Source organism: Parasteatoda tepidariorum, chromosome 8 (genome assembly GCF_043381705.1).
Source record: "Parasteatoda tepidariorum isolate YZ-2023 chromosome 8, CAS_Ptep_4.0, whole genome shotgun sequence".
Classification (NCBI taxonomy): Eukaryota; Metazoa; Arthropoda; class Arachnida; order Araneae; family Theridiidae; genus Parasteatoda; species Parasteatoda tepidariorum.
Window position 1 is genome coordinate 88,526,961 of NC_092211.1, and position 15,437 is coordinate 88,542,397.

The window sequence follows — 15,437 nt, forward strand, 5'->3', positions numbered from 1 at the left end:
TAATATTTTTTTTAATAATACTAAGCAGAAAAGGAAGAAGTTGCATTCTTTATGGCGGAATTCATCAAAATCTACCCAATTTTTCTGTTCACAGAGTCACAGTTTCACGTAAAGCAAAGCATGAATCGCATCTTTAAAAAAGTAGTCTACATCTATTGTAAATGTTTGTTCTGATTTTGTGATTATTTTTGATTATATTATTTTGTAAGTTAAAATGATATTCCACTATGTTAGCGTTTTTAACTTGCGTTTTTTTTGCAAAATCTCTTATTTTCACTTACAGGAAACGAAAGAAATAAAACAAAAACATGACCACCGAAGCCGACGTCTTCAGGGGGTACCGGCCTACCGGCCCCGGTAGCCATTAAAAACTGGAGCCGGTACCCCCTGAAGACGTCGGCTTCGGTGGTCAACCGGGGCCGGTATCCCCTGAAGACGTCGGCTTCGGTGGTCATGTTTTTGTTTTTATTTCTTTCGTTTCCTGTATTGATACTTTTTATGAAATTTCTGCTGCTTCTTAGCGCGTTTTTTTCAAAGAAGTTATCCTTTTCGAATTTAATTATTTGTGTTTTCTTTCAGTATTATTTTCACTTACATAAGTATGATATTTTTTCCGGGAGCATGCGCATCTTATCAGGACTGACGCACGCGTACTCGAAGTGCGCATGCGTAATTACTCTCCCTAATATTTCCTCAGGCTGATGTTAGCTCAGTTTAGTTTGCTCAGGAGAAGGATAACAAGTTTGGACCCTTTTAATATTAATTTGATTTTTTTCTAAATCTCGAGATCTTTTTAATCTAATTGAAAAACTATAAAATCCATTTGTTCAAATATAATTTCATGCAAAAAATAAATTTTAGTAAATATTTATTATTTTTTATTATTTTATTTAGATTGAAGAAAATTTTGAATGGTAAGGTATTGTTTTTTTTTTTTTTGCATAATCTTAAAGTGCGTAATTTTAAATGGTAAAATATAAAATTTGACTGAAATCTGTTGGATGCCTCTTGAGAAATCGAATTTTAAATATACGACTTTTTAAAAATTTGATTTTTCAATAACTATTTGACCACTGTAGCTCAAATTTTGTATTTCGACATATAAAATTATAAACTTTAATAGGATGCAAAAAATTTTATACCTTACAACTCAAATTTTTTTTTCGATTATTACTAAATAAAATTATAAAAATTAATAAATACTTACAAAAATTTGATTTTTGCTTGCCATTATCTCCATCCAAACGAATTTTATAGTTGTCTGCAATTTTTTTTTAATTCGCTTAAAAAGTTTTCGAGATATTTCGAAATTCGCAAAAAATAAAATTAATCTTAGGAGATCCAAACTTTGGGGAACATATTTCCCAGATTGGGACTGCCCCCTATATTTTGGGGGTCAGATATCCGAATCCATCTAAAAAAAAAGGTATGTTTATCCAGAGAAAGTACGTATCTACGTCTGATTTCGTTACTTAAAATATCGTCAGCACTAATTAATTAGAATATTTGAGGTCGCCTCTTCGAGCCATTTAGATTAAGTCCTAGAACGGGAAGATCCGATCAGTAGATTAAAAATTATTCAGGGTGGTCCGTTTTTTATTTCGCGCACTTTACATTTGTAAATTTACTTAAATGCTACGTTTTTAACTATGATTTGCTTTTCCAAGTGAACCCCTATTAAATAAATATTTACCTTTTCTTTATAAGGATAAACATCACGTGTATCGACGCCATTTTTCTTTGCATATTTATACGCTGTAATCATTAATCCTGCATCACAACCATGACCTAAATATGTATTAGAAAACAGTTTTAGAAACTTTTATCTTAAAATTTCAAAAAATAATTTTTTTTACATTTTTTTTCAGAAATTGATGAAAATGCTACAGTATTCCCATATTTTTTCAATTAACTTTTGAATTTTTTTTTTTTTAATTAGCTGGAATTGTAAAAATTTTATCAATCGATTCGGCTATGTATTTTTTGAAACAATGTACCGAAAATTGATTAGAGTTTGTTTAAAAATAATTACGTACATAATCTGTTAAAATATAAATGTATTGAATAGCATATTAAAGCAAGCATGTTAAACATGAGTACTCGGTTCAGCACTCCAAGGAGATAACAAGCTTGGATGAGTATTTGGAGCAGAGCTTCAGAATTGCTAAGCAATCCAAAAGTGTCATTGTTTACCGCTAGAGACAATAAACTTCCTATTCAAGAGCCTTTGAACTTTTATTTATATAAAATACTTCTCATAGTTTTATGCTTTAAAGTAATTATTGTCGAAAATTGCATTTAAATAGGCTTAGAAGCAAAATGGTCAACTTAACTCTAAGATGGCTTCACTTTAATCAAGTTCTCCAACATAAACTACTCGCCAAATCGGCCTCAAAATTATTAAATTACGATATAAGAGCTATTTTTGAGATTATTTCTATGTAATTTTTATCAAAACAACCTAAATTAAGATAATTTAGAAAAATAACATTAGATACACATGAATAGACGCTCCATAATAGGATAAAAATAACATTAGATACACATGAATAGACGCTCCATAATAGGAGAGCACCCTTAGTGGCGTACAATGACGTTTATGGCCATGGGTTTCTATGCAATTATCAATCATTATGATGCACTCTATCTTCTCTCCAAGTTTAAAATCACTGCATTTACTCACCCTGCATGTGATCCATGATAAAGATTGGTGCAGATTTATGTGTTATTGGGAGTCCACTCGAGTCCATTGGTCCATTCTCACTGCATGTGATAAAATCACTCACGCTGATTCAGAGAGGTAAACAAAAACTTTGATTTCGAGTCACCAATCGTGAGCCCATTCGCATCTCCAAAGTCACCTCAGCAATTGTTTTTTTGTATGAATCGTGAACAGTCCCGTAAATTTCGAGTGACCTGCAGCCATGGACGATTTACTGAATGCAAACGACAAGTTTTCTAGCACCGAAACGGACCTTAAAAAAGTTCTAGCGTATTTATCCAGCGATATTGGATTGGATTTTTAAGGCTGAACCGGCTCGTTTAACGTAAGGAGTTTCATTATTATGATTATAATTAAATTTAGGGGCCGGGATATCCTGGTTGGTAGGACGTTGGACTCGTGTTCGGGAGAACGGGAGTTCAAATCCCACCGGCCGAAGTCTTTAGGGCTCATAAAGCCCTTAAGTTTCCATAACAAATAAATACTTCTGGAATTCTGAATTGGAGATAAATCGTTTAGTGGTTCATGTCAAAACTTCGATTTGTGGATGAATGAAAAAAAATGCTAAGGGTGCCATCTCAGTCCACCTTGTGAAACGGGCTGTTACCTGTGTGTGACTGAAGTCATATTATTGGTCACTAAAAAAAACAAGAAAAGCACTCTCTGCCTTATAATTTCGCTTGATTTCAAGCAGGAGGGCTGGCATTGGACGACAGTGGCATTGGTAACAACAGTAACGGATTAAATTTTCTTTCGCCATCGCCACTCATAAGATTTTGGTATGATACGTTTTTGAACAGAGCGCAGTGTTTATCGTGAATTAAAAATATTGAAATGAGTGAATTGGTGTATTTAGAGTGTTATCGGCCATATTGACTATTTATTTGTTCAAAATTTAATAGATTATTTCCTCTTCTCTTCAATATCATTCTAAATATTAAACAAAAAAATTGGTAAGAAATACCAAAGTCGGCGATGGAATAAATTCTCAATACAATTCTTGAAAATTTGAAGAAAAAAAAAAAACTCCGGGTTTTAGCGTGAAAATTATTTGGAGAAAGTAACCGAGAAGCCTCATTGATTGTCTTACAAATAGCTCCACCTGCATTTAACTTTATTCAGTTTAGCATACATAGGTATAATAATGGTTGCCTGGTTGCAAAGCTAAAGAGAAATTTGAAAATAAAGGTGTTTTGTATTTAGTAGTTTATATAAAGTGTTTGTTTTCAAAGATTCACAGTATATGAAATCCCGAACCAACGAATACACGCTGTGAACATTTTTTCTTTCCTTCTTAGCATTAATGCTCGCTAGGTGTGTGTTCGTACTCAAGCGATATTCGTGATCGCAAGACTTGAATACAGAAGACCGGTCCTATATCTTGACATTTCTCTCTGCTTGCGAATGTACTTCAAAATTTTGTCTTACCATATTATTTTTCATACTTAACTCTCAAAAATATTTTCCAAAATTTCCCCACAGCTTTCTTTCCGAACTATGCTTAATGCAATTTTGAGTTCCATACAGCATCAAAACTTTAAAAGTTTGAAAATTGAGACAGAATCTGACGTACATCATTCTCCAATGACTACACGCTCATGGTGATACCATACGAAGTGTTGCCATAGGTAGAGAGTTCTGCTTTGCGCCATCTGTAGTTCATTTCGATCGCCAATAACTTTTCCCCCCTATTTCGTATCATTTTCGAGAAACGAACACTTATCTCTGCAGCTTTCCTTCAGATGGCGTTGTAAGCGATTCTGAATTGTAAATTATTGGCATTTTCTATAATTAGGCATTTGTTTTAGAAGAAAATATGGGTCTTGAATTAAGGGGATATTCTGTATCGATGACTTAACTTTAAAAAAATCGAATTAATTTTTTTAAAGAAATGAATATTATAGCAACACATTTCTCCTTAATCAAAAATTAAAAATCTTTGATAATGCGGCGACTCATTTAAGAACGTCCCAAATGAATCCCCCCCCTACTGTATTGAATTCATTTTGAACATCACTGTTAATGATCTCTTCTTACCCTTTTCTGTAGCACAGTCAATGATATTTTGAACGCTGAGACTTTTGAGAGTTCCAGTTTTGAAATACTGTTGAGCCTCCAGCGATCCCAGAGCAACGAAAGCCCAGCAACTGGCACAATGACCCTAATGGAGATGAATGAAATTATATTATGAGTGATATAAGAACAGTGATTTTAGAGTCAAAGTGGCTGTTAAAATACGATGCTCTCGGGATTTTAAATTATTACAAACGCCTTTAACACAATATATTTAATAGCAAAAACAAAGAATGATGTTCATTTTACAGTGCCATAGAGAAAACTGAATACAATTAATCCTTTTACATTGCTGCGCTGAGAGCTATCTGTTGTAATTTAGAAATTTTTACTATTTACATTGAGAAATATTATTAACTAGCCGCCTAAGGCGGCCAGCTGTCCGCCACGCTAATGGTTTTCACAAATAAAGTTTTTTAAAACATAGCAGGAAATCTGAAGATTAGTGGACAATTAAAGTGTTCCTGTCCTGCAATTTTGTCTTCATATCCAGTTCTGCTGCAGATGTGTTATAGCTCTTGAGGATGTTTGAAGATGTAACTTTGCTATGGTAACCTAAGGCCTATGGTAACCTAACCTATAATATAACTATTAGGTGGAGACTTGCTTTTTTTTTTTAAAAAAAAAGGCATCAGAAATTGTAAAAGAACACAAAAGTTGCTTTCGAAATCATCATTGGCCAATAGCTGAAAATTAAAGCGCAGTTAATAACATATTTAAGAAACAGCAATAAAATAAAACTTAAGAAAAAAAAATAGAGCGTGGAAAGAAGAAGAAAAACTTATTATAACAATTATGAACAGCGACAAATATATGAAAGCGAAGCGTTCTATTTGCGTATCGAATATGTTGCCACATTTTTAATACAAAAGTTAAACTTTTCTCCACTTTGATAAATGTAAACTAATGCGAAAATTACAATTGGGTATAATATGAAAAAAGCACAACTACTTCCACTTACTAGGAATAACATTTACCTTTTAATTTAATTAATAAACTGAGTTTTAAATATGTTTACTAAATTCATAAACTTCGGTAAAACAACAATGTAAATTATTTCCAAAGGAACTAGACTAATACAATTCCAACCTGGCGAGTAGCGACTTATAACAAGACACTTCGTTTGATGCTTTTACTTGTTGCTAGAAATGAGGTTCGCAGAAAATGCTGTTTACTAGTTAAATTTAGTAGGAATAACACGATCCGTGACGTAGGCTATAGTATACCCAATTAAGTTATTAATTCCTTCGTATATTATTGGTTTAAGTTGTCGAAAATTAATATTCCAATTGTAAGGTTCGCATTAGCATACATTTATAAGAGTGGAGAAAAGTATATGCATTTTTTTAATAGTTTTTTGAGTATGGTTCTTTGAAGACGAAAAGGCATAGATTTTCTTACAAAATGATTGATAACTAAAAAAACTAATCCAAATTTTTGAAAAAGAAAAAAAATACTTCTTCATTATGTCAAAACACAATTATGTGCCGAGTTTCGTGCCTGGGCGAGGCTTCTGGGGGCGATATATTGTGATTACAGACAGACAGACAGACAGCCGCGTTTATTATTATGTATAGATATTATATGAGAAATATTATATATCCTTATTACGGAATGACTTTCCATGCGCATTTCAACCACTAATTAATCTAAATTATGGTAATTTGAAGGCTTTGAATAATTATTGTTTTAAATTGCATTGAAATAGGATCAGAAATAGCTGCTTTATCGTAATTTACTGAGTTAGTTACCAAATCACCGAATTACGATAAAACAGATGTTTGAATCCCCCTCAAATCCTGCTAGCTGCCTCACCGGGGCGAGGGGGTGCCACTGGGCGGAATGGGCGAAGTACGTCGGGAGCTTAGCTCCTGGTAGGGCCACCCTAGGCGTGAAGGCCATTCCATTATGCCCAGCTAATGCTAGCAGGTGAAACTATGGAGCTAAATCAGTCTTCTACCTTTGGTGCTCCAGGTCACTTTAGGCCAACAGAACACTTTCCCCTGTACCATGAGTCTAGTTCAGATCGACGAGGTTTTTTCAGAACCTCATCTGTTTTCAGACTTTCTTGACATTTTTGGACTTATGGAATTGGTCTAATTAGGATGGATTTCTTAGGGATTAGAAACAGCAACGAAACAACAACAGATGTTTGAATTAAAAATTTTCAACAGAAATTATCAGATAACATAAAATTAACTTGATTTGAATGCATAAAACTAACGATGAAATGACGCATGAACGGCCAATTCAAAATAGGGGAGATATAATAATTAAAAAGTGGAAAGGAAAAAAAATTCAGTGAGGTGTTTACAGAATTTCGCATAATTTATTGAGCAAAATCGAAGCATAAATTCTCATCAAAACTATAAAATAAAAACAAGAGTGGGTCGTCAATTCCTAAAGCCAATTTTCTAAAAAGATATAAAATAGGGCTAGCATGCTTCTAAATTTAGAAAAGATTGAGAAATCTTTTCGAATGTTAACGCAGAATGCTTTTGGTAGATTAATTTTAAAACCGTTGTTCATGTTAGCAATCTGTGCAAGATGCCGAAAAAAATTTTTTAAAAAATATTTTCATGATAACTACAGTTTGAATTTGTTTATAAAACAAGTTAAGTAACAAAATATGAAGTTAATGAACGAAAATTCATAAATTTGATTATTATGAGTACTATTTATTAAAATTATTTTTCTTAAAACACTATATTATTACTGTAATTTAAATATCAATAGCTTAATGCACTAAATAAAATAAAATTATGTTAAAACTATTTTCAAACAAGAAAAAAATGAAATGAAACGTTATTAGTAGAAAAAAAAGTAAAAGAAATAAAACGATTAAAATTTTTTTTTCCACTTTGACCTTTTAAATAATTATTATACTACTCTAGTTTAAACCCTTTATGTAAAATTAAATATTTCATATGATTATTTAATATAATATCGCTTCGTTGTGATTTATGAAGATGTGGTCCTCTTTGTTCCACTCGTCGATTAGAATGAAATTAAAAGAATACTCCATGCAGAACTAAGAAAAACAAAAAATAATTATCCGAAGATGCCCTTATTGATTTTATTGATAGAAAAGCAGGTTTAATATTTTTTTTTGAGATGTAACAGTTATGAAAAAAATTAAACACGATTATTTTTTTTATTTCATTGAAAATGAAAATATATTAAGTAAATATAATTCATGATATCTGCGTATTTCCTATCACTGCCGAGGGAGAATGAGAACCTGATGAGTGAAAGATATTCTCCTGCGAAAACTCACAAATCAGTTCTCAGTACCCTCGACAATAGTAAGTGAGTGATTCACATGCAGTGGGTATGATTCCTAAAACTTCTGCTGCCATACAACTCAAGCGCCATCTAGGAACAATTATCTGAGACATTGAGTGCAAATGGTTTTAAATATCAAAGTGGCTATAATCGTCGTTCTATAAAACTATCTCTGTATTTCTCTATAGAACTGTGCTCATTAGAGGCCATCACAACAAGAATCGATACATTGTTGACTGTTTAGGCAGAGGGGGTGCGATTGCTCTTGTTTTCCAGTGGAGCCATCTATGGCCAAGAATTTGACTTCTGCCACACGATGCGTCGCACCCGCTTATAGGGCGAACCCATTCATACACCCATTCATTCATCCAGAGATCGTAATTTTGACCTGAATCAGAGAACGATCGATCTCCAATCCAGTACTCCCAGAGGTTTTGATTTGTTATGGAGGACTTTTGCGACTCGACAGATTTAACGTGCATCATTCACTTTACTACGCGGGGAGTCTTCGACCGGTGGGGTTCGAACCCACGAACACTCGGACATGGGCCCAGTGCCCTACCGACCAGGCTATCACGGCCTTAAACGATACATGGAGCTTGGTATTAAACATTTACGCTTACCTGATCCGGTACAGGTGTGACAGCTCCCTTTTTTACCCAATCAATATTCTTTGGCAACGATGTATTAGCTCTCTTTGACCTCTGATGTGTTTTATTCTGTTTTGTATCAATTTCTGGTCTGTAACCAGTTAAATATTTCTGGAACTCTTCTTTGGTCTGAAAAAAAAAATAAACCCAATCAATAAATCGTAATAAATAGTGCTTGATGGGGTAACACAAAATGACCGATGATTTAAAAATTCAATTAAAGGAAAGCGGAAAGAGATAAAAGGTCTGTTGCGTTCCTCTAAGGTAGCCTGAAGAGTTTGGCAACAAGTGACAAAAATAATTAAAAAATGATTAACATGTGAGGCTGTTAACCACGAAAAACTGTAAAACATAGCCGCCCCTTATTGCAGCAACACTATGGTGTACTGATAATTTACGACTTAATAAATATTTACTTTGAAATAGTCTGTCATGCGGAAGAAAATATTATAGAGTATAGCAGTCAGCAGCGCCATCTATCGAAAAGCATTGTTATTAGTTTTGAAACTTGGGAAGAATAAATTTTCAAGTTTCCTCATACGAATGGAGTAAAACATACATTTCAATTTTAATCTGTTTCTCTTTTCGCATTTTTGAGACATCTGTGAATATAGGCCATTAGCCACATTTAGAGCTATTGGTGATGGTTTGGAATTCATCCTTAATAAGATCCGAAGTAAATGCTGATGCATGCCTTACGTTACTCCAGCTTTCATCGGAAGGCAGAGGCTGGTAGTTGTAACCCGATCTCCGTACCACACTACTCACTTGCTGGTACTTTACCGGCCTTGAAACCATGGCATTACAGTAGTGGTTCTACTAAGGCTTGATCGGAGATAATACAATACGATAAGTGTTTTAGCCTTAAGCACGGGGAATTGAAGGAATCGAAACACTGGAAGACGAGAATTTAACTAGTCACACCAGCTATGCGCCTCCTAACAGCACAATTTGAAATTTTTGAAAATGAATAAAATCGCTATACTATCGCCATAAAATTTTTTTTTATTTTATTAATAGAATACAATTAATGCTGAATGAGACTGTAGGTACTTAGAGTTGGGCGAAAAAAATCTAGAAATCACTGTTATAAACACTTTATCTTTTTAAAATTTCTCCCCGAGAATCATCAATCACGCTATATATTTAATAAAATTTTATTTTATATTTATGATTATATATATTTTTATATATTTGTTATATATTTATTTTCATATGTCATGTTATATAATAATTTTATTATTAAATTTAATAATGCTCTGAAAATTTGAATGGAGGGAATGGATGGTGGTAGAAATAACAAATAAATGGATGAATGAAGTAAGGAAGAAAGAAAGAGTGCATTAGAAAAGGCAGGAAATAAGAAAAGAGAGAGAAATATGACGTAGTTAAAAAAAAAAAAAAAAAGAAGCAAGGAAACGAATTAGAAGGAAGAGAAGATGGAGCGAAGAAATGAAGGAGGAGTAAACAGAAATATGGAAGAATGTAAGAATAATTGAATGAATGAATAAAGTAAGCAAGATATAGTAAAAGTTTATTAAAAAAAGCAGGAAGTAAGGCAGGAAAGAGGAAAATGAAGGGGTATGAAAGGAAGCAAGGAGACGGAAGAAAAGATGAATGGAGGAAAAGAATAATGGAGGAATAAAATAATGGACAAAGTTCGTTAGAAAAGGCAAGAAGTAAAGAAGAAATGAAGAACATAAGGGAAAATGAAAAGAAGTAAAAAAAAAAATGATGATGGACGGAATGATGGAAAGACTAATGGCAAAAAGTAGAAATGAGGGAATTCTAATGAAGTATTTAAAAGAATATTTACCAAGTCAGAGTATTTATTGAGGCCTCTAGTAAATTTAGTCATTCCTAAATCTGCCAATAAGTTATGATGCGATATCTCGTTGACTATTTTTTCCAAGTTTCCTCTTCGGAGATCGTCTTCGGCTTTGTCCTTGTAATGTTTCAAATACAATTTCTGTAAAAAAAGAATGAACAAAAACAATTAAATATGCAGTTCATTAAAAAAAGACATGTAAATTAACATGTACATCGATAAAAATGTTTACAAAATGAAAAGTTTTTTTTAGAATTAAGATTTTGTGAATTTTTCTAGAATCGCTTTAACAGAGGCAAGGCCAAAATCAATCTGTGTCGCACACAGCACCTTTCCAGGTCTCTTAACAGCCAGGAATATCATGTCATTTAGATCTCGGACAGACCATTCGCACAACATCTGATCTTCTACTTCTCTCTCCAAACTTTCACAGCAGAAACCAACGAGATGGGCTACAGCCATTGTAGGTCTTACGTGTACGTTGCTGCGGATGCAAGCCATGTTTTTTTTTTGTTTTTTGTTTCAAAACTGTCGTTGAAAAGCCGACCTAATTTTTGGTTTTACGACTATTAATGTTAGCCTTGTAATTCCTTTGCCTAACTCCGCAGCCTCGTAATTTTCAACCCAATCCAGAAGTCAAGAGAGCCTCCTGGATCAAGTATGGGGAGAAATTTGCCTTCATGGAGGACTTTTTCCATGGAACTAACTTGCAATTGCATCACATGTCGAAGAAAACTGCATAAAACCCCTACGGCTCACTTGATGGATAGGAGGCTCTAACCCACGATCCGTCTACCACTGAGGATGTTTTACGCCAGCACTGTGGTCGGTTCGAGCCGTGTGCTCAATTCGTATCGACCAGCCATCGCTGCAATTCGACGTCACCAGAAAGCGAACGCTCTATCCCCTGAGTCACCACGGATCAAGCCACGGTTGTTTAATCGGAGGCCTGGGTCGAACTCACAACCTCTGGTGATGTGAGCTGCGCCTCTGTCGACTTCGCTAACAGAGCGCCCATCAACATAGCCTATAGGATGTCACATATAAGGTAATTTTATTAGCTTCATAATTATAAATACATCGCATCAAACTTTTTATGTATTCAATTTATAAGTACAAAATTGTAAATTCAAGTGTTTGGAGGCACAGTTATTTTAAAATAAACTCATAACACATTCTTTCAAATATGACACTCGCAAAATGAATAAAAATCAAAGGAAGAATTTAAAATGAAATAGCTGATCGATTTTCGTACATCAAACGCACTTCTCTCTATGAATTATGAAATATTCTTTACTATGAAATATTCTTTAAACTTAAATATAGTTCGTGTAGTAATAAAAAGGTTTTTTTTTCCCTAAAAGCAAGTTACCGCCCTCTCGGGAGAGGGAGGGTGGAGTTTAAACTTATGAAAGGTTACTTTTTTTTAATAATAAAACCATCAGAAGTTGTCAAAGTTTTAATTATGGAACTTTTTTTTAATAAAAAAAGTCGAGATTATAAATAAAAAAATTATTAAATAAATTTATTATATAAATTTATATAAAGTTAAAATTAATAATATAGTTATGAATGTTTCAGATGTTCTCTCTATATTAAGTCTCTTCGTTGATTGGTTTTGGATGTCCAACTTTACATTACATTTTGATCCGTTGCGCTGAAACTATCAGACTTAGAAACTTGAAATTGCTAAGATATGTTGAAAAGTATATAAGGATTGCGATGGAGTAAAAAAAACTAAATAATTAGCTCGAGAATTATTAACTGTTAAATTTGTAAGAAAAAATACCATACGGTCCGCTCTACAGACCGCAAGAATGCAAGCACAATGCTGGAATTTGTCATGCTGAAAAGGCCATTTTAATTTATGAACTTAACACAGTTTTCTTTTTTTAATAATATGATAAATCGAAATAATATTCGATATGTCCGAGAACTATTAACTGTTAAAATTATAAGAAAAAATACCATGCGTACCACTCTCCAAACCACAGGAATGCATGCACAGTGCTGGAATTTGACCTGCTAAAAAGGCCATTTTAGCCTTATTTGCTTAGTTTATGAGTTTTTTGCTCGAAATTCCCGTTTGCTTGTGAATTATTTCAATTTCGATTGCTTTTCTACGAAATGTATCTCATTTTGCTTTGCTGCTCAGAATGGAGGCTTAACTTGAAATTACGAAGGTGTTTAGAAAAATGTACAACGAGTAAACAAAAATTGCGATTCAAATATTAGTTCGAGAAATTTCAACTGTTAAATTTTTAATAAAAAAAAACTATATTGCTCGATCTACTGTCCGTTTAAAGAAAAAACAGAGTTGAAATTGGACGTGTTTATAGGATCATTTTGAAATGCAAAATTAAAGAGTTTTTTTTTTCGAAAATCGTATTTGTTCGAAAGTTAATGCAATTTTAAGCATTTTTTTTTATTTTAAGTACTAATGTTTTATTTATTTCAGTAGAAAAATGTATATTTCTAGTGATTTTTATTTTATAAACTCGCGTTTGACTTATGTCAAAAGTGACAAATAATGAATAAATTAAAAAAATGAGAGAGCGATTAGAAGTTGCAAATATAAATCTTAAACATTTATATCGAAATTCTTAAAAATTGAGGAAGAAGATAGGAACTATGCCAACTGTTATAGCATATAAGGCTATCGTTATTATTTACAAGTAAAATAACTTCTCATTTTTTACTTCGTATTGTGCCGCACATTCTGTGCTCTTGAGTTTAATTTTTTCCCACAGTTCATTTTATTTTCTTTCAAAATCAGCTATTCTTTTATTTCGTAACAATTAATATAGATATAAAATGTGCTGACATATGAGTATAATTATTACATAATTTAAGAACAAAATGATCTTTTTTTAGTCAATTTATGAAAAAAAAACTTTTGGGAAGTTCAAGAGGGAAGAACGGTTTATGTTTATGAAAGCAAATTCGGAAAAAATCTGCGCACAAGCAGCAACTGCTTTTTCACAGTCCGGCCCATCTTCGCCGAGTAATAACTCTCGGGAGGGACCCATTTTTCTGTGTTATTGGGTGGCTAAAATTTAGTACTCCCCCTAATGCAAGAGAGTGCAATCCAATCTAAGTTTTTAAAAAAATAAAATTAGACCGTGGCTTGGTTTTCAGTGATGAATAAGAGGTAACCACATGAGTTGGTCAACAAAGCGAGCAGGTTTTGGAGCCTCCTAATAGCTCGAAATTCAATGTTGTTAAAACTGAGAAAATTGATAAGTAAAATTAAACCCAAACTATGGAACAGTTTGCTAACTGATATGAACTATTAGCTTTTAATCTTTCATTTTTGTTCAACTTTTAGTTCAGTTTGTTTCAGATTTTCGCTTCCCACGCGAGAGCGGTATTTTCCCTCTGATATTTGAAAAAATGTAGGCATGATTAAGCGCTCATGCGTATGATTGCTCAGTCACTTGAATATCAAAATTAAATGTTGCTTGATATTTAATTTTTTTTTGTTAACAACACGAAAAGGAAATTTCGTTGATTTTTAGCATGTTTTATATAAGATGTTAATGTCCAGTCGGTGTAACATGAAGATTTGAAAAAGGGTTTGGTAAACGGTGTTTGGTCTCAGTAAATACACTTCTGGATAATTTCTAAAGGCGGACCACAAATGGTCGCATAGCAAGTAATAAATTAATCATGGTTAAAGGCCAAATAAAAAAATTGAAAGAGTACCAGAGTGTTAGGACATTAAAAAAAAAGATAACTTACTGTTCTCTGAAACCTGGAAGATTTGAAATGTGTTCAAGACACAAAATAATCGTTTAGTACTGAATAAGTGAAAAGGAAAAATTGAAATGCCACTTGTAGGCATCCCGGAATAAGATGTCAATAGAGGGTATGACCACTTACGGAGAGCGATGCAATTTTCCAGACGTCGTGGCATGCTCTGCACTACACAATTTAGCAGCCGTTGGAGCGATTTGTCCCATTCCTCTGTCAGTGTATGGATGAGGGGGTTCTTGTTTATTTCAGGGAATTATGGACAAGTAACACTCCTTTTCAAAGAATCCCACATATTTTGAATGGGGTTCAGATCTGGAGAACCTACTGGCTATACGAGGAGTTGAATATTCTCGCTCTGTACGCGCTCCTCGACCAGCGACTGTGCGATGTGACATGTTGCGTTGTTGTCCATGAAAACAAATTTATCATCGACAGCACCTCGAAACAAACGAACATTAGGCAGCAGAATAACATTCATCTAGCGTTGGCCAATCATAGTCCCAGTTGGAAGCGCATAGAGGGGTCATTAATCATAATGCCAGCTCATACCATGATACTTCATGCTGGATACATTTTATGTATGTGTACTCGACTATACGTAGTACCAATCTCACTTCAGATCATCTACTCTCACCTGAGAATAGTATGTAAGTTCAGACACCATTACAAATGGGGGCAACGGTAACGTCTGGACAATGGTACGCACACCACAGGCCGGTGGGGGTGTAATCCTCCTGCTTGCAAGCGTCTGGCTACAGTTTTTTGGGAGATTCGCTTGCCAGTAGCAGCTTGAAGCTGATTTGCTACCTAACTGACTGTACCGCGCCGTTTCTTTTTTGCAGATAGCACTATGTGCCTGTCTTCTGCAGGCATCGTACATGGAACACGACACCCCCGTGACGTCTGCTTCACATTCCAATTGTTTGAAATGATTTCCAAAGCCTTAAAACAATACTGCGGCTGACGTCGAAATCTTTGGTATCTGAAATTATCTAAATGAAGTCGGGATGACAAATCGAAAATTGCAAGTTCGTCAATTGATTGTTTCCTTTTAAATTTTGATTCTGTCTGCGGAAACATCTGTCTAGATATGATATCGTTCCTTCCCCGGTATGCACCCTTT

General features: G+C 33.8%; 2 protein-coding genes across 2 annotated transcripts in view; one reads left to right on the forward strand and one right to left on the reverse strand.

The window, feature by feature from the left end:
* Positions 1-1,624: 1,624 nt before the first annotated feature.
* Positions 1,625-10,723, reverse strand: LOC122272775 (procathepsin L-like). The gene is made up of 4 exons (XM_043056765.2): positions 10,547-10,723; positions 8,704-8,859; positions 4,760-4,883; positions 1,625-1,788 (listed from the first exon to the last, which is right to left on the reverse strand). The coding sequence occupies exons 1-4, from the start codon at positions 10,586-10,588 to the stop codon at positions 1,625-1,627; spliced, it is 486 nt and encodes a 161-aa protein (XP_042912699.2). The 5' UTR covers positions 10,589-10,723.
* A 4,126-nt stretch (positions 10,724-14,849) lies between these two features.
* The window catches only part of LOC122271957 (glutamate receptor ionotropic, delta-1-like), a 46,278-nt gene continuing 45,690 nt past the window's right edge, over positions 14,850-15,437 (forward strand). The window contains exon 1 of the mRNA XM_071183971.1: positions 14,850-14,957. Coding sequence (XP_071040072.1) covers positions 14,850-14,957 — 108 coding nt within the window. The remainder of the gene's footprint in view (positions 14,958-15,437) is intronic.

Excerpts from the sequence above, each read along its gene's own strand:
- LOC122272775 (XM_043056765.2), bottom strand. The coding sequence starts at position 10,588 with ATGACTAAATTTACTAGAGGCCTCAATAAATACTCTGACTTG. Across the intron at positions 8,860-10,546 it reads TCAATAAATACTCTGACTTG|ACCAAAGAAGAGTTCCAGAA; the intron begins GTAAATATTCTT and ends TTTTTTTTTCAG. Across the intron at positions 4,884-8,703 it reads TCACACCTGTACCGGATCAG|GGTCATTGTGCCAGTTGCTG; the intron begins GTAAGCGTAAAT and ends CATCTCCATTAG.